General features: G+C 35.7%; 1 protein-coding gene across 1 annotated transcript in view; it reads left to right on the top strand.

Moving 5' to 3' along the window:
- Positions 1-1,565: 1,565 nt before the first annotated feature.
- The window catches only part of tonsl (tonsoku-like, DNA repair protein), a gene marked incomplete at its 5' end in the record, with an annotated part of 36,169 nt that continues 11,089 nt past the window's right edge, over positions 1,566-26,645 (top strand). Inside the window, 21 exons of the mRNA XM_079833349.1 lie at positions 1,566-1,590; positions 2,728-2,823; positions 3,018-3,160; positions 3,239-3,422; positions 3,570-3,699; positions 8,182-8,353; positions 8,468-8,582; positions 8,775-8,920; positions 9,765-9,917; positions 10,051-10,176; positions 13,012-13,207; positions 13,649-13,704; positions 13,791-13,880; positions 14,720-14,792; positions 15,347-15,510; positions 16,064-16,187; positions 17,191-17,420; positions 22,319-22,784; positions 24,104-24,291; positions 25,156-25,256; positions 25,350-25,506. Coding sequence (XP_079689475.1) covers positions 1,566-1,590; positions 2,728-2,823; positions 3,018-3,160; positions 3,239-3,422; positions 3,570-3,699; positions 8,182-8,353; positions 8,468-8,582; positions 8,775-8,920; positions 9,765-9,917; positions 10,051-10,176; positions 13,012-13,207; positions 13,649-13,704; positions 13,791-13,880; positions 14,720-14,792; positions 15,347-15,510; positions 16,064-16,187; positions 17,191-17,420; positions 22,319-22,784; positions 24,104-24,291; positions 25,156-25,256; positions 25,350-25,506 — 3,135 coding nt within the window. The remainder of the gene's footprint in view (positions 1,591-2,727; positions 2,824-3,017; positions 3,161-3,238; positions 3,423-3,569; positions 3,700-8,181; positions 8,354-8,467; positions 8,583-8,774; positions 8,921-9,764; positions 9,918-10,050; positions 10,177-13,011; positions 13,208-13,648; positions 13,705-13,790; positions 13,881-14,719; positions 14,793-15,346; positions 15,511-16,063; positions 16,188-17,190; positions 17,421-22,318; positions 22,785-24,103; positions 24,292-25,155; positions 25,257-25,349; positions 25,507-26,645) is intronic.

The following is a 26,645-nucleotide window of genomic DNA, read 5'->3' as shown; positions in this document are numbered from 1 at the left end:
ATAATAGGAAATTAATGGAAGAGATTGTTTTGGCTGTACAGCAGCTCTAGAAAACATAATGTTATTGAGGACGCATGTCTGCAGAAGGTGTTGGGAGGACCTACAAAGTTGCTGCCACTTTGAAAGTGACCAATACTTGGAAATCCGGCTGAACACAATCTAGCAAAGAATTAGAGATCAAATGTGTGTTTTCCAACATGATAACAAACACACCACGCAATGAAAATGCTCAGCATTTTGAAGTCTTCAAGTGGCCCCTCAGTCTCCTGACTTAGAAGCCAATGAAAACCTTTGGGAAATTATAAACCTGAATTGTGATAAGCCATGCCGGTCTTCCAATGAAGCTCAACTTTGGGAAGAATTAATGAGGATTGATAAGAAGTTAAGTTTACTGAGCCAATGCCCAGGAGAGTTAATGCTGTAATCAAAAACAAGGGAGAACCAACACAATATTAATAACTGATTATATAGCTGCACAATGTAACGTTCTGGTGCTCAAAATAAAAAAAAAGAATGAGAGAGTACATCATGAATCCATTTTCCTTACGCTGAATCACTACGGTACACGTAAGTGTTTATATTTGGACTATTTTAGTCCGGTTCGGGTCGCACCATAGACAGTAAAAGGGTCGCACCGCTGTGGACTGTATCACAGTACCTGCGTGACTCGTCATAGACGTAAACAGAGAGAAGTAGCTCCGCCTACAATGTTCTTCCGCAAAACGCATGCAGTTTTGTTTATTAACCGCTAGAGCGCCAAAAGTTAGCGTTGCTTTGCCTTTGAGCTTTTTTTTTTCTATGCCTTTTTGTATAATACAATAAAAGCAATATTTAATTATATGCTGGAGTTTGCCATTTAATACCGTAACCAATTCTTCCTTCCAATATAACATGCTCCTCATTTTTTAATCCTGAAATCTCATTTAAAGCTAACATTGGCATGATTTTACAATCATAAAACACTTTTAAGAAGAAGGAAAATGAAATACATGAGTATCGATGCTTGAGTCCCATTATTAATTAATAATAGAATAGTAACACCTGTCACTCTCAAATACACTTGGTTTAAGTATTTTATTATATAATGATATTCAGTAAATACTGTTGAGATTACCGGTAATTACAATAAAAAAGGAAAGAACAGATGTCTTACCTTATACGTGAATACACATACCTTATACACATTAGCCACATCGGCATATGTGGCTTTTTAATAAATATTTCACTGAAAAAAGCAGAACGACAATGTCCTTATCAAGATGGCCTCTCGATATGGACATTTTCCGACAGAGAATTGTGGGAGACTCCTGACGTCACTGCACTAGCCAATCAGCGTCTCTTAATGTTTCCGTGCCGTGAACTTTGGCGCGCCGCTTTAAAAGAATCAACTCATCAATGAAAATAGACGATCATAAGTATTGATCAGCTTTAAACCCGATATAAAGAAATCATCGAGGACGTGATTTATATTACTTGAGTTGTTCGCGCGCGCGTAGTGTTTGTGAATCATTAGATGCGCGTAAATTTGAAGTAATCCGCTGTAGAGGTCCTGGTAAATGGACAGGATGACGTCTACAAAAGAAATCAAGCGTAAGTTATTACCTATAAAATCCTCAGCAATATTATTTTTTATCATCTTTTTAAGATCTGCAATTTATTGTCATATGTTTGTCAAATTCTAATGAAAAATTTGTATTTTAATGTAAACCACAACATTTCTTGTTTGTTTGTTTACATAAGTCATTTATATTTCAGTAAATGTGTATGTATATTTAACATTAATTTATATATTTATTTAATGTAATGTCCTGAATTTTATTTACCAAAGTACCTATATATACCAGAATTAGTTACCAGTATATACCAGTATTTATAGTGTGTGTGTGTGTGTGTGTGTGTGTGTGTGTGTGTGTGTGTGTGTGTGTGTGTGTGTAGGTGTATATGTATGTATATATGTATATATATATATGTGTATATATATATATGTATGTATATATATATATATATATATATATATATATATATATATATATATATATACATACATATATACACTTGTATATATGTATATATCATGATTATCAAATCGATTAATCATTAATCACATCTAACACAAACAGTTGTGTTTATATAATGTATGTATGTATGCGTGTGTGTGTGTGTATATGTATATATATATATATATTATACACACACACACACACACACACACACGTGCATACATACATACACACATACATACATGCATAAAAAACACACATTTATTATATAAACACTTTCATGTTAGATCAAAAACGCCATTATATGCACACACATTTTGTATTATATAATGTATATTAAACTAATGTTAAACTAAACCATAATTGTTAATTATAGTATATATATATATATATATATAAATAAAATAAGTGCACACACACATATATACACATTGCACATATATACACATACACACATATACATACATAAATATATATATATATATACACACACACACACACACACACACACATACATACATACATACATATATTATATAAACACAAATGTTTGTGTTAGATGTGTTTAATGATTAATCGATTTTATATATATATATATATATATATATATATATATATATATTAGTTATTTATTTAAGCAGTTATGATTTAATATAGTATGTTATTACACATATATAATACAAAATGCATATAGTAAACTATCATTATTAATTTCATGTGTTTGCAGAAATACAGAAGGCCAAGAGTAAAGCCCAAAGCAGCAATAACCTGAAAGAGGAAGCCAGTCTGTGCAATCAGCTGGGGGAAGTTTACGCTAAAACAGGTAAAACAGCGAATGAAGCCCTATAGACTTAATAATAAAGTGGTTAAAGGTCTGGACTCAAAGCTGTAGGTTCAAACCCTAGAAGGGTGGCTCTGTGATCTGTCAGCGTTATGATTATGATAACCATTTTTGTGACCAATGTCCGTTGAATGAATGTATTATGTGATATTCAGTCAGCCACATGTTTCTTCTAGGTGACTATCGAGCTGCTATCGAAGAGCATCGGCAGGAATTGGCGCTGTCTGAGATTTTGCATGATGTGATTGGATCTGCTGTAGCCAATAGGAAGATTGGAGAGTGCTATGCAGAACTGGGGAACATTGATTCTGCTCTGAAGGTTTGCAAATACAGCTAGAAGGGTCGTCTGTGCATTGAGTGCAGTCATTCACACATGCACTTTCTCGTTCTCTCTCAGCACCAGAGGCTTCATCTGAATCTGGCTCGATCTGTCCATGATGCAGCAGAGGAGCAGAGGGCCCTGGCCACTATTGGAAGAACATACCTCTTCCTCTTTGACTCGGACCATTCACGGGACAGCTTGAAGCATGCTGAAGATGCGTTCATGAAGAGTTTGGCCATTGTAGATGAGCGTCTAGAAGGTTAAAGAATGAATTTGTATATTTAAAATGACACGGTTACCCTGCTCAGAATGACATACTACTAGAAATGTGATAATCTGCTATGTTTCCTAAAAACATTATACACTGTATAACCTGTTCCTTTTCTCCATGTCTCTCTTTCTGCAGGTACAGTGTCCTCGCGAGAGCTCAGTGAGATGAAGGCCCGTCTCCTGCTGAATCTGGGCTGTGTGTATGATGGGATGAAGCAACCGCAGCGCTGCAGTGACCTCATACGACAGAGCATCTACATCGCAGAGTAGGAAACTTTTGTCTATAAACGAGCAAAATTGTGGAACAATTTAATACATTTTTATGTTTTGAAAGAAGTCTCTTATGCTCACTAAGGCTGCATTTATTTGGAAATACAGTAAAAAGTTACCAGTAATATTGTGAAATATTATTACAATTTAAAATAGCTATTTTCTATTGTAATATATTTTAAAATGTAATTTTTTCCTGTGATGCAAAGCTGAATTTTCAGCATCATTACTCCAGTCTTCAGTGTCACATGATCCTTCAGAAATCATTCTAATATAATGATTTAATGCTCAGGAAAAATGTATTATTATTATCAATGTTGCAAACAATTGCGCTGCTTAATATTTTTGTAGAAACCGTGATACACAAAAAACTTTTATTCAGCAAGAATGCTAAATAGATCAAAAGTGACAGTAAAGACATTTATAATGTTACAAACTATTTCTATTTCAAATAAATGCTTTCGCCTAATTTAACCGGTTTCTTCCCATGAAAATAGCTACGGTAGCTAGCATGGTGTTAAATTATAAATCAACAAACAAATTAAGCAAGTTGTGTGATGAAATGTTGTGTATGTAATATTTTTATATTACTGCTGGGAAATCATGGACTGGGTAAACCCAGCCTGATCTGCCGGCGATTTGATTTCACCCTGCAACTCAGTCTGGAAACCTGTACATTCATTTCTCCTGCTTCTGTTACACTTTTGCGAGAACCAATCAGAGACTGGCTTATCCACCTGGTGCACTATTGGCGGGTTTAACATGACGACGGATAGAGAAGCGATGGGTCGTTGCCTGTTGATCACGCCTCTTGTGGTCTGATTGGTTGATGGACTATCCAATTGCGTATAAAGTCATTTGAATTATGCTCGTTGATCACGCCTCCTGTGCAGTAGAAAATACAGAGCAGACTCCCCAGACCAATGTTCAATCTTAAATTGAGCTTGGTCTGGTGATAGCCAGACAAGGGAAATCAATTAATCATGATTAATCGCATCCAAAATAAAAGTTTGTGTTTACATAATATACGTGTGTGTACTGTGTATAATTATTACGTGAATGTGTGTATATATATATATATATATATATATATATATATATATATATATATATATATATATATATATATATATATATATATATATATATATATATATATATATATATATATATATATATATATATATATATATATATATATATATATATATATATATATATATATATATATATATATATAATACACACACATGCATGCATATATTTAAGAACATTTTTATATTTATATTTATATATAAGATGAATTATATAAATGTATATACATGCAAATATTTCTTAAATATATATACATAAAGGAGTGTGTATTTATATATACAGTACATAATAATTATACACAGTACACACTAGGGATGCCACAATTCTCATTATAATATTGAACCGTTCGGTACGGCATTCACGGTTCAATACGCGCTTGTGAATTGCGTTTTTTTGTTTGTTTCGTATTTAATTAATTATTTTTGTACACATTCTATAATTTGTCTCCATGTGTTTTAAAGCCTTGCCGTTTAAACATTTAATTTGCGTGCTTAAAGCTTATGCACTGTTTTAACATGCGCTTTTCTGAGCGCGAGCACTAAAAGCCTGTCAAACACGTGATTACTGGACTAAGTAGTCTTACTGCACTAATTCTGTCAAATACACACAAGGTTAACATAAACACAGTCGGTTATGTCTAAAGTGATAGTAAAATCGCGTGTGTCTGTATATTAGATGTGTAGAGGTCTTAAACTGACAGCAGCGCAGCCTAGTGAACACGCTGTCCTTAAAGGGACAGTTCACATCTAAAATAATGTCAGTATTTACTCACTCTAATGTTGTTCCAAAACTGTATTAATTTCTTCTGTTGAACACAGACAATTGAATACCAGACAATGGGGTCCAGCAACTGGTTGGTTTCCAACATTCTTCAAAATATATTTTATGTCCAACAGAAGAAAGAACTTTATTCAGGTTTAAAACAACTTCAGTGTGAATAATCGATGAGTGAACTATTCCTTTAGTGGTTAATAAAACGGCAAAAGACAAAAAGAAACTCACTCACTGCTCTTGACTGAAAAACTTTAATACAGTAGAAATACACAAGAATCAATGTATATTTTATAGTGAAGTCTATGTAGTGTTTTATTTTTACATTTATTCGTTCAATTTCATACTTGAATGCTGCCGTACTGCTCTGAGCTGCCAGTGTAAATCTTTATATATATTTATTTTATATTATACAAAATATTAGGAATGTGTAAAAGGGTTTTTTTTTAAGTAAAGTTTTAAGTTTAAGTACGGTTTTTCAAGTCTTTTAAGTAAAATAAAGAAAGAGTATTGCAAAATAGTATTTTTTTCTCCTTAACCTCTTGCTGTCCCTGCCGCCTAAGAATAGAATAGAAAAAAACTGATGTGACAAGCCGATGTCATCAGAACCGAACCGAAAACCGTGGTTAAAAAACCGAGGTACTGTATGTATTGAACCGTGGACTAACTGTATTGTTGCATCCCTAGTACACACACATATTATTTAAACACAAACGTTTATTTTGGATGCGATTAATCGATTGTCCAGCACCATTTTGTGCCAAATCACTGAATCTCAAAATAATTTAAATTTAGCATTTGTATAACTAAATAATAGTTATTTTAAATATTTATAAGGGCAACCTAGTTTTTTTAGGTTAAGAATGTTATATAACAAATTTAATTAAAACAAAATTAAATGATTACAACTCTGGGTTTCGACACTTCATCAAAATATTGTAGATGAGATGGAATTCATGATGCCTGTGTTGGTACTAGGGATGGGTATCGATAACCGGTTCCATTTTAGTACAGGTTCCAAATTGCCCAGAACCGGTGATTCAATAAGAAACGCGCATTTCGATTCCGCTTATCGGTTACTGTGTGTGCATTTCATTGTGATTTTTAACCGCTACACACACACACACACACACACACACACACACAGAACGGCTTCTCATAGTGAATGAATAGTGCGCAATAATGAACTCAATAATGAGTTATCTTCCTCGTCTTTTTGCACAGCACGCAAATGGACAAATACACACAAAAATGTCAAAATACTCTCGTAAACACAGCCGGTTATGTCATTGACGGCAGATTTTCTTGATGCCGTTTCTATGATAACGTCAATCAAACAACAAAAGACGAGAAAATTCACTTGCTGTTCTAAACAGAGTAACTTTGAACTATTTTTGTAATGTATAGCCAATATAATTTATCAATAAAGTGCAGTGTTATTTTACATTTGATTACAGTTTCTGTACCTACCTGAAAATGTGTATTTCAATCATCTTTGTTCAATTGTATTTATTTGTGCAATTGCAATTTTTTTTTATTTGTTCTTTTTTAATTACTAAGTGTTTACATGTCTTTAATAATGCTGGAAATTTATATTAGGCTTTTTTTCTTCTTTTTTTTTGCTATGATATTTTTAAACCATAGACAAAAGTTGCTAGCCTGTTGACTTTTGTTCATGGTATTCAGCTACAATTAGATTAGATTAGATTAGATTCAACTTTATTGTCATTACACAAGTACAAGGCAACGAAATGCAGTTTAGGTCTAACCAGAAGTGCAATAGCAGCAAGTGCAGGATATACAATGGTTGCGTAAGTGCAGGACATAAAAATGTTCTGAATATATATAAATATGTATAAGTAGAGAGATGGTTATTACTATAAGTAGAACTGAATTTACAGATGAATATATACAGTGAATAAATATACAGATGGCTATTACTATAAACAGAATTTACAGGTGAATATGTACTAGAATATAATATACAGATGGCTATTACTATAAACAGAATTTACAGGTGAATATGTACTAGAATATAATATACAGATGGCTATTACTATAAACAGAATTTACAGATGAATATATACAGTGAATAAATATACAGATGGCTATTACTATAAACAGAATTTACAGGTGAATATGTACTAGAATATAATATACAGATGGCTATTACTATAAACAGAATTTACAGGTGAATATGTACTATGAATATAATATACAGATGGCTATTACTATAAACAGAATTTACAGGTGACTATGTACTATGAATATAATATACAGATGGCTATTACTATAAACAGAATTTACAGGTGACTATGTACTATGAATAAATATACAGACGGTTATTACTTGAACAGAATTTTACAGTTAGAGGTATACAATAATATGTTAGGCTAATATGATGAATATAGCAGTGGATTAAGTTAGTACAATAAATTATGGACAGAGCTATCCGAAAGAAAGTGTAAAAATGCAATGCAATGCAATGTTTTGCAATAATAGCCTAATATTAAATGTGTTTTTTACCCTATTTGAATCGTTAAAATTCAAACGATACCCAACCCTAGTTGGTACAAAACCATTTTGTGGCTATCTCACTTCTTTTCTCCTAGGAAAAACAACCTTCTAGAGGATCTGTATCGTGCCAACTTCAACCTGGGCAGCATTCACTTCCGAAACGGGCAGCACTCGCGCGCCATGCGCTGTTTTGAGCAGTCTAAAGAATGTGCCCGCAAAATGAAGGACAAGTTCAGCGAGAGCGAGTGCTTCCATAGTATCGGCAAGGTGATAATCCCACTGCATCTCCAAACAGCAATATGACCAATATGTACCTGTACAGTTTATTTCCTGTCCTTTTTAATAATTTGACTATTTATTTCTTGCTGTTTATCTGTTCAGATATTGCTTCATCTCGCTGACTTTGCGGCGGCGCGGCGTTCTCTGAAGAAAGCGTTCTGTCTGGGCTCCCAGCAGCCTTCTGACCGTGAGGCTGTCAAGAAAGATTTCAAACACGGTGAGATTAAGAACATCTGTGAGCGATTTTGCCAGATCCAACAGCGGTTTATCTCTCTAAGCTGCACAGCTTATTTGAGCCTAATGGAGATGATTTGTCAGTTAGAAGATGCTAAATGAAAGCACTGTGGCTTCTCATAACATTATTAGCAGATATTAGCATAGCGTTTGACTGAATATGTTTCTGATGCAGCGATCCGTGGCTGTCAGCTGGAGCAGACGGCAGCAGAAGTGATGGATAAGTTTTCCCATGAGGCCATGGATCTGTCAGAGCAGTTGGGAGATCTTTACTGCAAAGTGGGCTGCTATAACAAAGCTCTGGAAGCTTATCAAACACAAGTAAGAATATGTACAATACACCCAAAAACAATTAAAGGTGCACTGTGTAAATTTTAGCGGCATCTAGTGATGAGGTTGTGAATTGCAACCGCTCACCCCTTCCTTTTCAAAGCACATAGAGAAGCTACGGTGGCCGACACAGGACAAAGATGTCGTCATCTGAGACAGCAGAGAGTAGCTAGCGCTCTGTAGAGCAGTTTGTCCGTTTAGAGATACTATAGAAACATGACGGCGCAAAAAAAAAGGCAATTTCACTGTAAGGGGACCCGCGGTGTATGGAGATAGAAATGGCTCTTCTAAGGTAATAAAAACATAACGGTTCATTATGTAAAGTCTTTATAGACCACTAAAAAAAATAGTTATGTATATTATATTGCATTCTGTCAATAGATCCTTATAAATACTACACACTGCACCTTTAAAGTGCCCCTATTATTCTATTTTAAAGGTTCCTAATTTTGTTTGTAGGGCTTCTACAATAGATTTGCATGCATCCAGGTTCAGAAATATACATTGCAGCATCACAGCTTTTCTCACAGTGTCTAAACAGTTTGATAAAGGATCCGGTCTCTCTAAACCCCTTCTTTCCGAGAGCCTACTTTGCTCTGATTGGTCAGACGGTCCACTTTGCTAACGTTTTACATTCACAAACAGCTATATTTCACTCTACATGAAAGGTACTATCGAAAAAGCATAATAGTGGCACTTTAATATATTGCAGCCATATTACTTGTTTCTTTATAGTTAAAATGAAATGTTTTTTTTATTCTGTATTTATTAATTTTCAAAAATATTAATGTATAACCTTTATTTAAAGTTCTAACTTCATGTGTTTGTGTATTAGCTGGCGTGTGCAGAGACTTTAGGGAAGCCTGCTCGTGAGTTAGCCGTCATTCACGTGTCGTTGGCGGCAACATTCACAGATTTGCGACAACATCACAGGGCCGTGGAACATTACAGACAAGAATTAAAGCTGAGACAGGGCAACCCTAAAGAGGTAACATACCCACAGATGAGTAACTCCACTTACAATTTTTGAGTAAAATCTGTTGTACATCATCCTGAGAGCTGAGTGACATTGCACAAACATCCTCATTTTTCAATGTTTGTCTTGTTATTGTGTTTTTCAGGAGTGCGAGACATGGTTGAATATAGCTGCTTGTCAGGAAGAGACCGGACAGCCAATGGAGACCATTGATCAAAGTTTTAGTGCTGCTCTGAGCTGTGCTGAGAGATCAGGACTAAACAAACAACAGGTTGGTTAAATTGGTTACAGTCTTTCTTAAGTCTTAATGTTCACACGCTGGTTTCATTTTCAGGAGACTCACTGTTTTCATGATTTCAAGAGGCGTACTTTCTGAAAACAATGTAGTTTGTCAGTGGTACTGTAATAGTCAACCAACATGAGTGTTTTGATAGCCGATGCTGATACTTTGGAAAGCATGGTGGCTGATGGTCAATATATTTAGATGATATCATGCTCTTTAATGTAATTTTATTGTAATAACACATGCACAGCATTTCTGCCCTAACTGTACAATTATTTGGTGTGTATATTTAGATTTATTATTGATGCTACTTTACAATAGGATCCAATTAGTTTATGTTAGTTAATGCATTAACACTAAGCAAAACATTTGCTGCAGTATTTATTAATGTTTTTTAACATTGAAGGGGTCATGAATTGAGAAATCAACTTTCCCTTGAGCTTCTGATATATAAAAAGTAATGTTTATATAAGAATATCCTGTAAGTTTCAGAGCTGAAAACTTCCTTGTTAGTCGAATTTGCTTCCCTTTGAGGTTGGAGAGCAGCTAAACGCTGCCTCAACAGAAGAATGCCTAATTCTGTAGCCCCGCCCACCAATTCGTGCATGACATGTAACATAAATAACATAGGCCTACGTGATGCTAAACCGTATCAGGCTACCAAGCAATGAACATGCCATTGAAGATTACAAAATATTGAGCAGTGCCTGGTTGGGGAAGAACACAGTCGCTGCATAAGCTTCCTTCGGATTCCAATATTAGGAATGCGGTTAAACTTTATTTTTAATGAAGATCCAGCTCACGAGGGCGAGACATTGCACGTTTGTTCGCTTCATTTCACCGTGGATTCGTTTGTAAACAAGATACTGGATTTGCAGACAGAATGAGATTAAAAAACTATGCTGTGCCTTCTATATTGGATCCGACAGGAATGGTGCAACACACTTATGTGAGTAAAACATTTTTTAATATGTGATAGATTGCATTGTTACAGATCGTTTTATGTCTACTGATTATGTGTCCGTGTCTAATTAAATATAACTTACCACGCTGTCACAGACCGGAGTATCCTTTGTATTTAAGGTGTTGTTGGTTCATTGTCCTGCGATTTGGGACATCAGACTCGAACATGTATAGGCCAGAGCTCACAAAGCCCGATGTCCCGGGGCTAATGTGTTTTCCAGTCGGCTACCAAAATGTATCACCGGCCTGCCCGATGGGCTATCTTAAATAGTGAAATAATATTCCTTTCTTGATGTGCGTTGTTCACTCTCTTAACTTGATATTTAAAGGAAAAATACAATCGCGGAAGTTTTGAACATGCTGATTTGTGTGTGTGTGTGTGTGTGTGTGTGTGTGTGTGTGTGTGTGTGTGTGTGTGTGTGTGTGTGTGTGTGTGTGTGTGTGTGTGTGTGTGTGTGTGTGTGTGTGTGTGTGTGTGTGTGTGTGTGTGTGTGTGTGTGTGTGTGTGTGTGTGTGTGTGTGTGTGTGTGTGTGTGTGTGTGTGTGTGTGTGTGTGTGTGTGTGTGTGTGTGTGTGTGTGTGTGTGTGTGTGTGTGTGTGTGTGTGTGTGTGTGTGTGTGTGTGTGTGTGTGTGTGTGTGTGTGTGTGTGTGTGAGTGATGCGGTGCGCGGTTATATCCACCGGTCGGGCGGGCCAAGTAATACAAAATAACATTCCAATTAATTGCGGGTGGATGAGAGATAAATCATTGTGTTTGTTTGATAAAGACGTTTTGTGGGTGATTCATTCCGGTTGCCGTTTTTCCACATTTTCAAAACAATTCCCCACATGTACTGATGCTGGAGCCGAAGCTCATTATAATATGCTAAACTGTTATCCAATCTTCCAAGTCTTCAATACGGCACTCCCATAAAAACCGAGCGCTTCAAGAGCTAGGCTCAAAACCAGGGTAGAAAATAGCCTATTACTTATTCATTATGATGTTTTTGAATGTAAAAACCACGCAAACGTCATAAGTTGACCTCAGAGAGCAGTATAAAAAAATGAATAAAGCCAGTTCTGTTCATTTTTAGGTCATGTTAACTCAATGTCTATTAAATTGTAACAAATACAATTTTAGATTTTAATTATGCATTAGTAAATGTTAAAATTTTACAAAATAAATACTTTAGAAATAATTTTTTTTTTTTTTTTTTTTTTTTTACAAAATAATTGTTAAAACATTTATACTTTAAATAACTCTTTGATTCTGTTCTTTAAACCTAATATAGTATTTTTGTTCACAAAAAAACTGCAAGTAAAAAGAAAGTATCTAACACTGCTTTTGATTACTACATTTGCTTATGTGAATGTGATTTAAAAAAAAATGATTGATAGAATTTATTTTGTAATTTTCACATGGCATGGTTGACTGCTGCTCATGAAAACAAGCTGTAATATGCCCACTCCATAACTAAAAACCTCTATTTATAGCGCCACTTAGCGGTCAAGAGCATAAATACAAATAATGCATTCTGGCTGCGTACCAGTCTGTGCACTGGGATTCACATTTTCTCAAATAAAGACCAGATAATACAAATTTTACATATCATCCATCCACAGTGAATCTGACATAGTATGTTGGATATAGTGCACCAAAGTTTGACATCTAGAATTTGAAGCTCTAGGATATTCTTTTGCATATGTTCAATGACGGAAGACAATTGCATTCATAAATCAGTGATAAACAGATAACTCTGGACTGCTAAGCCAAAGTTGGAGGTTCAAACCCCAGAAGATTCTTCAGTTACTGAACCTTTAATCAAATATTAAATGTCACTTTGGATAAGAGATGTATTTCCATCTGTGATGTAATTCCAGAGGCGTGTTTTGAGAGCGTGGGTTCCGGCCCAGCGGCGCTGCGGCTCCTCACAGTGCGACGACACAGAGGCACGGCTGATGGAGCTGTGTGAGCGGGACGGCCTGAGACTGGAAGATAGTGAAGAGGAGGATGAGGAAGATGAGGTGGAGAATAGTGAACCCCTGGTGGACAGTGACATTCAATACTCTGACTCCGGTAATACACACACAACATACAAAGGTTTACAGAATGCTAATAGAATACTAAAAAATGTTTTTATTGCAATGCAGATAAGATACATAAAGTACTGTAGTGGTATCACTCTTAATTAAGTATTTTATATACTATTATAATATTTATTAATATTTTGAATTGGCTTTGCAAGGCCATTGAAGTACCTTGGCATAAATACCATGATATGTGCCATATTGTATATCAAAGTACTATTATATCACATTAGTGGACCTTCATTGTGCTGATATTTACTTTGTAATATTTACTGTGTTATATGTTCAATTAACAAAATGTGCAATGTGGCAGGTTTAAAAAAAAAAAATCGGCCTGGTTCAGTTTGTTTTGATAAAATAAAGATGTTTATTCATGCTTGTAATCAGGATGTTCATTTATGTCTGAGGGATGAATAATCTGTTTGTGCAGATGATGATCTGGAGGGTTACGATAAGATGGTCACGGGCAGGAGGAAGACACAAAGGGTGAGATCTGAGAGACTGGTTTATGCTGTGCTTTACCCTCGCATGTTTTATTGTTTGTTCATCTTGTTTGTTCTGTGTTTGCACAGTGGAACCGACGAAATGAGAAGGGTGAGACGGTTCTTCACAGGGCCTGTATAGAGGGAAACCTAAAGCAGGTTCAGTGCCTGATTGATCAGGTGGGTTGGGTTTTTTCAATGTTATGGCTTTGACCTTGGAAGTATTTGATGGATGTTAATACACCATGTGTAAAATGGACCCTTTAGGGCCCTATCATACACCAGGCGCAATGCGGCGCCAGGTGCGACGCACATGTTTTTTGCTAGTTTCAGCCCAACGCAGTTATCATTTTCACATCCAGTGCCACATTGTTTAAATAGCAAATGCACTGGGCCCATCTATTTGCCCATGGGCGTGCTGGTCTGAAAATGAGGTGGGTTCAGGGGCATTGTTGGCGCGTTGCTATTTTGAGGCAACTGAAAATGACTGCGCAACTGACCAACAAAAAACTGTATTTTTTGTGTTGTTTAAAGGGTGCGTTAATATGCACCTATAGGCAGTGGCACAGCGTGTGTACACTCTGCTTATTGCACACACAGTGATGCAGCAACACACAAACATTTTTAAATATTACAAATAAAAGGATTCCTCTCTGGAGAAGAGTCAGTCTTTCCATGAAAATAGTGACTCTGCCATGGTGCAAGCGCAACTGGCTTTTAAAGGGAATGAGAGATGAGACTCTGATTGGTTTATTGCATGTTACGCCCAAACACACCCATGACTCATTAACTCCTTAAGCTGCATGAGGACGTGCCCGGGTTGAAGCGCTATTTTTAGCAGACTAGGTACAATCATTTTGGACCATGTGTCTGGCGCGCAGACTGTTTTTTTCCATCGTTAAACTAGCAAAAGTGGATTCGGACATGCCCTAAGTGCACCTGCGTCATGCGCTTCAGACCATGCGCTCCGATCGTTAAAATTGGGCCCTAAGTGTTATGTGTTTGTTTTTCTCTGACAGGGTCACCCGGTTAACTTGAGGGATTACTGTGGGTGGACTCCTCTGCATGAAGCATGTAACTATGGTCATCAAGGTACGGCATTCTGCAGGTTTAACATATATATTCATAATAGTTATAGCTAATCAGGGAGACTGAAACCTGTTTTTTTTTTTATATACTTTTTTTATATTATTATTATTATTATTATTATTATTATTATTAACAGACACAAAATCATAAAACAGTAAACAACATAGGGCAACCAAGGACAAACATTTACACACGAGCGAAACCGAAACCGAAACCGAAATTTACAGAACAGCTCTTTATTCTCGACAGGCCTTCGTCCCATATTTCATCAGACACTTCATCATTCAGCTCAGTAGACCAGGCTCCTTTAAGATGGTTGGTGCATGTAGATGTTGCAAAAGCATGAACAAAACAAGATATCAAATGTCTGGTTTCAGGATTAGAAGATAAAAGATCATGAATAATGTGGTTTTCAGGTTTATTTAGTAACTGTGGAATATTTTTCTTTACATAATTTCTTATTTGCAGATAACGGAAGAAAAGAGACTGTGGGAGTGCAAACGTACTTTTAAGTTGCGAAAAAGACGCAAATTGATTGAAACCTGTTTTTTTTTCAGAGATTGTAACTTTACTGCTGGACCGTGGAGCAAATATAAATGACCCTGGGGGTCGAGACTGTGATGGTGTCACACCCCTGCATGACACGCTGAACTGCGGCCACTTCCATGTAGCACGACTGCTGGTGCAGAAAGGGGCGTCTGTCACTGTTCGCAATGGCAAGGTCAGGCACAAATAGACACAAATGTCAAACATTTCTAATTGCATGCATTTATGGTTTCTAACTTAGCTTTATACATTTTATTTAGAAAATATGCATTAAATTGTCTTAAAGACACGTTTTATGAACAGCATTTATAATGCTACAAAATATTTCTATTTCAAGTAAGTGCTATTTTTTTTTACTTTTCTTTAATCAAAGAATTCTGAAAACAATTTATCACAGTTTCCACAAAAATATGAAGCAGCACAACTATTTAATTATTAGAAATGTTTCTTGAGCAGCAAATTAACATATTAGAATGATTCCTGACGGATCATGTGACGCTGAAGACTGGAGTAATGATGCTGAAAATTCAGCTTTGATCACATGAAGAAATTACATTCTAATATTAAAATAGAAAACGGATATTTTAAATATGTAATAATATCTAATAAAATGCTTTTTGTCTCGGTGAGCATATATGAGGCAACTTTCACTAGCATTTTCATCTTCCTTTCGGGAACAAAACTGACTTCTATGCACATTAGTCTTATATGTACACATTTATTCATAGGGAAACACTCCTCTGGACACTCTCCGTCAGTGGTTTAAGACTTACAGCCGACAGCTGGACCAAGAGACAAAGCAGGATTGTTTGGAGACTGAGAAACTCCTCAAAAGAGCACTGTCAGGAGATGGTGAGGAGATAAAAGATACTAGTGGATTATGCAATATGTTTTTTTTTTTTTATGGAGATGATTTATTGCTGATTCAATGCATTCTGTGTTTTAAAGGGGTCATCATGACATAAGAAATCAAATTTGCCTTGACAATCTTTTGACAAATAAGAGGTCTTTGTACCATTAAACATCTAGAAGGTTTCATAGCTAAAAATTATAAACTCATTATAAACAAATATTTATTTAATCAGTCTCCAAAAATGGCTTGTTTTGATTGTTTCGTCAAAAGCAAATAGAACCCAATATAGTTACTGATGCTGTCTACACTGGATACCGTATACAGATGTGCGTTCAGTTTCTGACATACTCCACACACTTGAGTCTGTTGACAACAGGACAAATTGAAGAGTAAAAGACGCGTTTTGATGCGTCCAGTTTAAACGACTCATTTGGGTCTATGTACAGACTTCAGAAAGAGCCCAGCATCAAGTGAATGGTTTATTTTAAAGCTGCCCCAGATCGCGTCGAGGGATTGTATGTTTGTTCGGAGCATTTTGCTTTGTCAACGAGGCAGAGTGTAATGGAGAGTTTGCAGAGAAACTTTTGTTGCCAACTGTATTGGATCTGACAGCAGCTGCATCACAAACAAGTAAATTGCAGTAAAATGCTTTGTCTGTAAATTACGGTTTTATATGGATAATGTTTTTGCGAGTTTCCTATGCAATGACGTAAACCAATCATAACAGTGATCGTTTACTGACAAGCCTTAAAGGAGCCGCCCATTGATAAGCGATCATTTCAGACAGAGGGTCAGAATGAAGGTTGAAAATAATAGTTTTTCCACATATTTATTTGTTTGTTTTTTTGTGTGTATGAAATTTTAAATATAAAATGTACTACAGTACTTTACCTAAATTAAATTGACAGAACTTAAAAGAACATTAGATTTTTTTGAGTGATTGTTGGTACTTCAAAAAGGAAGTCTCAGTACTTTAAAAATCCTTGTCTTATTCTGCTGTAGTCTCAGTTGTCTCGAAGGCTCCACGGCAGCAGAAGGAGCTTCAGGACAGTCAGCTGTTTGATGCAGAGTATTCCGAGCCACTGCTGCGGGAGTCACCGCCATCACCCCCGCAGATCATTCCGCGTCCCGCTCCGACTGTTCCTTCTCCAAAAAACACGGCTCCCAGACGCAGGGGCACCTCAGGTTCAGCCCACCGGTCACGAGGGATGGAAGTAGATGTTCTGTATGGGGTAAAGTTGCTTTTCTGGACACTTTTTCCTAGGGCTGCACAATATATCGAAATAAAATCGTTATCGTGATTAGGGCTGTCACTTTTGTGAAAAAATCCTGTTCGATTTTTGAGACATAAGAGTTGAATCGATGTAAAATCGATTTTCCATGTCTAAAGACGTTTCCATTTTCAACGGCAAATATAGGCCAATCCACGGACAACTAACAGCAATTAGGACGAACGTAAAGGGGGCGCACAAGTCAGCAATATTTCTGATGATTTAGTGGCTTGAAGTTTCGTGCACAATGACAAACAGAAGTACAACATTTCTCGAAAAACAATAAGCATTGTGGACTGCTTTAAAGGAACACGCCAACTTTTTGGGACTTTGGCTTATTAACTGTATTCCCCAGAGTTAGATAAGTCCATACATACCATTCTCATCTCCGTGCGTGCCATAACTCTGTCTGACGCACACCCCAGCTAGCCTAGCTTAGCACAAAGACTGGAGGTTTATGGCTCCAGCTAGCCTACTGCTCAATAAGTGACAAAATAACGCCAACATTTCCCTATTTACATTTTGTGATGTGTATAGTTACAATGGCCCTCATTTATCAATCTTGCGTACACCAATTTTCCAGCGTACACCTGGCGTACACCCAAAACCACGGTGACTTTGAGATTTATCAATATGGACGTTGGCGTACCGCACGCTCAAATCCTACACCAGCTCAGGAGGTGGTGTACGCACGTTTTGAGTTAGTGCGAAAATGCACAGAAAAACAATTCCTAACACCACAAAACGCACTGACAAAGATATGCTATATTATGACCCACTGTAACAACAACAACAACAACAACAAATAAAGCCCTATTCGCACGGGATAAGTATTATCTGGGGACCTCGTGTGATTTATTTAGAAATTACTCCCCCACATCTGAATTTTGCGTGGCGCATTCGCACGAGATAAATTTTACTCGAATTTACTGACTTATCTCCCGGATATGATGTTACTTGAAAATGTTTTTTCGTTATATAGCTGTATGAAATTATAAACAGTCGTATCGATATCATTTTGATTGTTTTAGTAATACAAATAATTTCGTATAATAACAATATACGACGGAAGATTCAGTTTCAAAGCTAATGTAAAAGTGCCCATTTAAGCGAGTTGTCATTGTACTGTTCTGTTTTTGTGTTTTTCATTAAGAATAATATTAAACACACCATTCAAGCAATTAGGCTACTCCCAAATTGTGCTCATTCTAAAGTGAAAGTAGTAGTCTATAATCCGCGCGGCCGCACGGGAAGTCATAACGGTGCGCATTATATGCAGCCTAGCTCCATTCTTCGTGAAAGATAAAGATAGAAATGCGCACAGGACACAAAAACCTTGCAAAAATTATATACGATCCGCCTAATCCCGGCCAAATAGATGCCGATTCGCACAGGACTAATATTAGGCCTATCACAGGACCTCGGTGTTCGGCGAAATATGGTAGGTCATTTGCGGGGGAATTTTTACTTTCCATATTACAGACATGGCCGATTTGCACGGGATTAAGATCACAGACATTCTCTGCAATTATTACAAATCACCAGAGCTCCCCACATCCCGTGCGAATAGGGAAGTAATTATAAACTTAAGTGTTTATTTTTGTGCAACATGGACTTCAATGTTTAATTTGTGTGACTTTACCAAAGCATTTGATATGTATTCCTCCAGTTGCGAGCCTGTGCGCTTTACCTGACGTTGGTTAGGCCCGGTTAGCTGCGCACGGACTGGAACTGAACATAATTCAGACTGACAAAATAATAAAAATGACATTCTTCTTCTTTTAAATAATAATAAAATAAATAATAATAATAACGAAATTCTTCTTCTAAATAACAATAAGCGTCATTAATAGGCTAATACAAATCATAATAATAATAAGAATCTAACAAATTGTCATGCAATTATATTAATGTGAATGAATGGTACTCCACGTCACATCATCATCACTATTGTACACCCGAATACATGTGATGTGATACGAAATTAAATGCATATTATTTCAAAACACGTGCTGTAAAATAATTAATTGTGATAGGTAATTTCTCATCCAAAAAGCTATTTAAACTGGATTTCCACCGTACACCTTTTTGTGGGCGCCTTTAATCCCACTCTTTAAACTCCCAAATAAAAAAAAAAATGTTTTCCTCTTCCCTGGTGATGGTCTCGATCTCCACGTCAGAGAAGTTTCGCTTCATTGCCGTCTTCCGAGTGTCCATGGCGTAAAATGAGGGCGTGGGGGAGGCATGAGACTTGAATATATAGGGGCGTGTTATTCTAATGACGATCGTTTTCAGCACGGCATTTATCAAGGGCAGGTTTTGCGTACGCCTGGATTTCAGAGGTGCGCACAGCTTCATAAATCAGGCGGTGAGAGGAATGTAAGCATAATCTTACGCCAACATATACGCCCGTTTCTACGCAAGATTGATAAATGAGGGCCATTGTGTACAAATAACAAGGTTACATGAGACACAGCCATCTTATAAACGTATACATACTGGGGACTATATTCTCAAAAGGCGCAGCACTGCTCTACTTCTGCCCTACTGATCACTAGGGATGTGCCCGAAGCCACATACTGGCCCTCATTTATCAATCTTGCGTAGAAACGGGCGTATATATTGGCGTAACATTATGCTTACACTCCTCTCACCGCCTGATTTATGAAGCTGTGCGTACCTCTGAAATCCAGGCGTACGCAATACCTGCCCTTGATAAATGCCGCGGCTGAAAACGATCGTCATTAGATTAACACGCCCCTATATATTCAAGTCTCCGCCTCCCCCACGCCCTCATTTTACGCCATGGACATACGGAAGACGGCAAAGAAGCGAAACTTCTCTGAAGTAGAGATCGAGACCATCACCAGGGAAGTGGAAAAAAACAAAATTGTTTTATTTGGAAGTTTAAAGAGTGGGATTAAAGGTGCCCACAAAAAGGTGTACGGTGGAAATCCAGTTTAAATAGCTGTTTGGATGAGAAATTACCTATCACAATTCATTATTTTACAGCACGTGTTTTGAAATAATATGTGTACAATAGTGATGATGATGTGATGTGGAGTACCATTCATTCACATTAATATAATTGCATGACAATTTGTAAGATTAATATTATGATTTGTATTATTAATGACGCTTATTGTTATTTAGAAGAATGTCATTATTATCATTATTATTATTTATTTTATTATTATTTAAAAGAAGAAGAATGTCATTTTTATTATTTTGTCAGTCTGAATTATTTTCAGTCCAGTCCGTGCGCAGCTGCCGGGCCTAACCAACATCAGGTAAAGCGCACAGGCTCGCAACTGGACGAATACATGCCTACAAATCAAATGCTTTGGTAAAGTCACACAAATTGAAGTTCATGTTGCACAAAAATAAACACTGAAGTTTATAATTACTTATTCGCACGGGATTATTAGTATATGCGGGGACCTCTGGTGATTTGTAGGCTAATAATCGCAGATAATGTCTGTGATCTTAATCCCGTGCGAATCGGCCATGTCTGTAATATGTAGGCCTAAAGTAAAAATTCCCCCGCAAATGACCTACCATATTTCGCCGAACACCGAGGTGATATTATTAGTCCCGTGCGAATCGGCATCTATTTGGCCGGGATTAGGCCGATCGTATATAATTTTTGCAAGGTTTTCGTGTCCTGTGAGCATTTCTATCTTTATCTTTCACGAAGAATGGCGCTAGACTGCATATGTGCACCGTTATGACTTCATGAGCGGCCGCGCGGATTATAGGCTACCACTTTCACTTTAGAATGAGCACAAATTGGGAGTAAATTGCTTGAATGGTGTGTTTAATATTATTCTTAATGAAAAACACAAAAACAGAACAGTACAATGACAACTCGCTTAAATGGGCACTTTTACATTTAGCTTTGAAACTGAATCTTCCGCCGTGTTATTATAGGCTATATTGCTTAGTTACGTTTTTAATTGCGTCTGTTCTCTAACTGAACGAAATTATTTGTATTACTATAAAACAATCAAAATGATATCGATACGACTGTTTATAATTTCATACAGCTATATAACGAAAAAACATTTTCAAGTAACATCATATCCAGGAGATAAGTCAGTAAATTCGAGTAAAATCACAGCTTATCCCGTGCGAATGCGCCACGCAAAATTCAGATGTGGGGGAGTAATTTCTAAATCACACGAGGTCCCCAGATAATAGCCTAGCCTACTTATCCCGTGCAAATAGGGCTTTATTTGTTGTTGTTGTTGTTGTTGTTGTTGTTTTTTTACAGTGGGTCATAATATAGCATATCTTTGTCAGTGCGTTTTGTGGTGTTAGGAATTGTTTTTCTGTGCATTTTCGCACTAACTCAAAACGTGCGTACACCACCTCCTGAGCTGGCGTAGGATTTGAGCGTGCCGTACGCCAACGTCCATATTGATAAATCTCAAAGTCACCGTGGTTTTGGGTGTACGCCAGGTGTACGCTGGAAATTTGGTGTACGCACTTTTGATAAATGAGGGCCACTATGTTCTGAAAAGAAATTACGCTTTCTATGGAGCCCCTAAATGGACATGATAGGAGATTGAAGGAAAATATATTTCAATGCTTTTTTTGTTTTCCCACAATTATATAGTTGGGTAATTATATTGTATATAATTTTCGGATATCAGGGATATCAATATGCAGGGTATTGAAATCACTTTTAAATGTGCACTCGCTTTTTACATTCGCTTTCCTATTCGCAATCATGCATACTCTGTGTAAAAGAGACTGTGTTACTGACCACACATTTTACTAGATATTTGTCAGCTCCTCGAATTTTCTATTTGTAAGCAAGAATTTATTTAATTAATGTTCTTTTGTTGTTGCTTTAGAACGAGAGCAGTTCTTCCGATAATTCCGACTCGGATTGCTCGCTCAGTCCTCTTCGTCCTGTTTGGTCAAAACCGCGTTCTCCAGTGGCCCAATCCTCGCAGGAATTCCCACCCAGTCAGGATTTTCCCTCCATATACAACATCAGCGAGACCGCATTGCCCCCGCAGTCAGAATTGGGCAGACTGGAGTACCAGAAGGCAATGCAGAACCTGGGCAGTGCCAAATCCCGCCTCCTCACTCAGAGCCTATCAGAGCCGGCCTTTACCAGCACGCCAGCGGTGACAGCCAATAACAGATCAGCTTTGGTCCCAGAGGAGCAGTATGTGGCAGAGAATTGGCTGGAGGATGACCTGAGTGATGTGCAGCCCAAGAAGAAACGGAGAGTTTCTGAGCATAACGTACCACGGGAAACAACTTTCAGAAATCAGAATCATTTCGCAGTATCTGCTGAAGCTTCTCCAAGAGGTGTGTGACATACCAGTGCAATCATATTTACAATTTTAAATTACCATGTACACACAATAATGTATTCAGAATATTTAGATTTGTATTCATTTAATTGGGGCTTCACTTTTTCTATTCTTGCATGCATTATACAGCATATACAATTTGAATTAGTTAAATCCTACATTTAATGTCCAACAACTAATATATTTATATAATTTTTTTGCACTCCCTTACATTTATTTAATGCAAAAAGTAATGCAGAAGTAACTACAACATTAGTTTCCATAAAAATGGATAATAAGTAAGTAGTTACTTATATTGTGATTAACACAGTAATGTAACATTTCATCAAACACTGTCAAAAATAATTCCCATACATAATGCCCAAAACTGAAATTTACACTTAATCAATGGCTCCTGAAAGAAATTATTCTAATTGGTCAGTCTCTGCAGGCAAATATTTTTGTATGATATAGTGTAATATAATGTAATACAATATAATCTAATTAATAGATGGATTTTAATGACATTCAACTGTTTTATTGCCTGTTGTAAATGTTGTAAATTGCCTGTTAGATCTATATTTTTGAGATCCTGATCACCTGATCACGCATTTATTTTGTGATAATGGGCAACTTACTATACATTATAATATATAATTAATATGTAGTAATTTTTTATTATTTTAATATAATGTTAATATAAAAATATACAGATATTAATAATGCCAAACTATTTAATTGCATGTTGTTGTTAAACTTCAGAAGAGTGAGAGACATAAAAACAAATTGTTTATATATTTTATCACAATTTTTATTAATTTTGGGGTTCTGACCTCCATGTTGGCAATTATTTTGTAATAATATTTTGTTTGATACATAGTGTAATATAATGTAATATAATTGATAGACAGATATTAATGACACTAAACTGTTTTATTGCCTGTTGTAAATTAATTTCATGTCTCTCACTATTTTGCAGCTTGTTTCTTATCACATTTTCAGATCAATATTTTGCAGGTCCTGATCACCACATCAGCATTTATTTTGTGATAATGAGCAGCTTACTATACTTTATCATTTAATATAATATATAATAACATAACATATACATGTATAGTATTTTGTATTATTGTAATATTAATATAATGATGCCATAAATATATATAGATATGAATAATGTTGTTGTTAAACTGCAGAAGAGTGAGAGACATAAACCAATTGTTTATTTCTTTTTATTACAATATTTTATTGAATAATGTTGGTGTCCTGATCACTATGTTGCCAATTATTTTGTGATAAAGGTCAGCTGACTCTGTTGGATTTTTCTCATTGCAGTTCAGAGTTCATCCAGTAGGAGTATGTCTCTGAAGAAGGGCACTAATAAGTCTCGGCAGGTGAAGATGAATCAACTGCCAGGGATGGTGATGCTGGGCAGGAGAGAGGTCAACAGGTCGCAGAGTCCCATCATGAACCAAGAATCTGACCCCATTTATGAACCTGCACCTCCTACCCATCAGTCAATGGTAATAGGCCTCACTGTATCATTGGCTGTGTTTGGAATGGAATGCTAGCATACTGTAGAGTAGTGTTGCTCAATAATTTTTTTGAAGGTCTTGGTCTTGGTCTCATTTGTGGTGCTGAAAGGACTCTGGATTTTATTTAAAGACCAGTCAAGACCACAACTGCAGAGATATCACTAACTTCATGAATGTGATTGGATGTAAAACTTCCTGCTTCAAATGCAGTCAATAACTTATTTCTAATTTGATTTTTGTTACTGTTGCACCTGGTCAGAAATTAATGAGGAATTGTCAAAAATGTCACCAAAATTAATACAAATGCCCAAACAATTTGAAATGATTGCAAATAAAGTACCTGTATGAGATCTTGATTTTTATATTGTAAGATATAACCGTAAATGATATCACAAGAGCAAGAGAGCTGTTTTTACAAATAGGAGCATGATTGCAAACCTGATATTGATTTTTATACAAATGGTCAATAACCACACTTTTATTCATCAATCTTAACATTATTCATTCTGTTGTAATTGTAACAATTCAGGTGCGGTTTCTGTGCCACCTCTGCAGTGCAATTTTGTTGTTAGTGGTCTCATTTGATCGGTAAAAGCTCTATAGTGTCTTTTATTTAATCAATAAATATTATCAATAAGACATTTCTCACTGATGTACTGATGTACATCTTGAGACAAAACAATGGCACTGACACTTTGCTTTCAGTTAAAACGGCTCAAAAATGCATTTTAGTCGGGGACTTGTCTATGAAACCGGGGGATTGTGTTTGATACTTCTAGACTGCTATGATGAATCAATTAATAAATGTGTTATTTATTAGCTGAACAATGTTTTTTTTTTTTTTTTTTGAAGTCTCCAGCATCATTCCAGAACCGAACAGCTCATGTGCCTGCACCAATCAGGATGAGGGTCAGAGTTCAGGACAATGTCTTCCTGATTCCAGTTCCTCACAGGTCTGATGCTAGTTTTGTATGTATCAGATAGAATGTGTGTAGTGGGTTTTGAGTATATATGTAATTCTAGATATTGGTTTTGTGTTTGTGCAGTGAGGGAGACTCCTGTACGGTGGCGTGGTTGTGTGAGCAGGCCGCTCAGCGCTACTATCAGATGTGTGGATTACTGCCACGCCTGTCCCTGCAGAAAGAGGGCGCTCTGCTCTTACCCACAGATCCACTGCTGTCTGTGCTGCACACCAATGAAGAGGTCAGAGGTCATGTGAAAACGTCTGTTTTGTTTTCTATTGTTTGTGAGTTATCTTGCTTTTTATTAAGTTCTCAAAAAAAAGAAGAAAGTATTTATTGCTTTTTTTCTTCTTCTTTTTTTGCGATTGTAGCAAAATAAATCAAACAGTTGAGATCAAAAGAATTGCCAGGAAAATAAATGAATAATAAGCTAATAAAAATAAACAATAATAATAATATATTTTTTAATCGGTTCGGTGGGTATGATCAAAATTATAATATAACATAATATAAATTATGTAATATAATTGATATAATATACTATGGATATTAATGACACTAAACTCTTTTATTACAAGTTGTTAATTAAATTCACGTCGCTCCCTATTCTGTATTTTCTTTCTTACCACATTTTCTGAAAATATTTTCATTTAAAGATTTTTTTTTATTTTTATAAATGTTTTTTTTTTTGAGATTTAAGCAAAATAAATCATACTGTCATAGTTGATATCAAAAAAATTGCCAGGAAAATAAATGAATAATTAATTAATAAAAATAAATAATGAGATAAAAGAAAAATTCTGTTCGGTGGAATGACCAAAATCTTTATTATATTAATTATATTATATTATATTATATTATATTCTGTTCGGTGGAATGACCAAAATCTTTATTATATTAATTATATTATATTATATTATATTATATTATATTATATTATATTATATTATATTATATTATATTATATTATATTATATTATATTATATTATATTATATTAATTATATTATATTATATTAATGACATGACATGACATGACATGATATAATATAATAATATTATAATATAATATAATTGATAAAATATAGATATAGATATTAATGACACTAAACTGTTTTATTGCAAGTTGTTAATTAGTTAATTAGTCTCTCACTATACTGTAGTTTCTTTCTTACCAAATTTTCCGTAAAATATTATGTATAAATATATATAAATATTATTAAAAAGGTAACTGCGACTTTTTATCTTGCAATTCAGACTCCATAATTCGCGATTGTGAGTTTATATCTCACAATTATGAGGAAAAAAGTTAATTCTGAGTGACTCTTTTTCTCACAATTGTGAGATATAAATTCGCAATTCTGAGAAAAAAAGTCAGAAT

The sequence above is a fragment of the Gobio gobio genome (assembly GCF_949357685.1).
Source record: "Gobio gobio genome assembly, chromosome: 13".
NCBI lineage: Eukaryota > Metazoa > Chordata > Actinopteri > Cypriniformes > Gobionidae > Gobio > Gobio gobio.
Note: the sequence above shows the minus strand (reverse complement) of the source record. Positions and strands in the feature narration are given on the sequence as shown.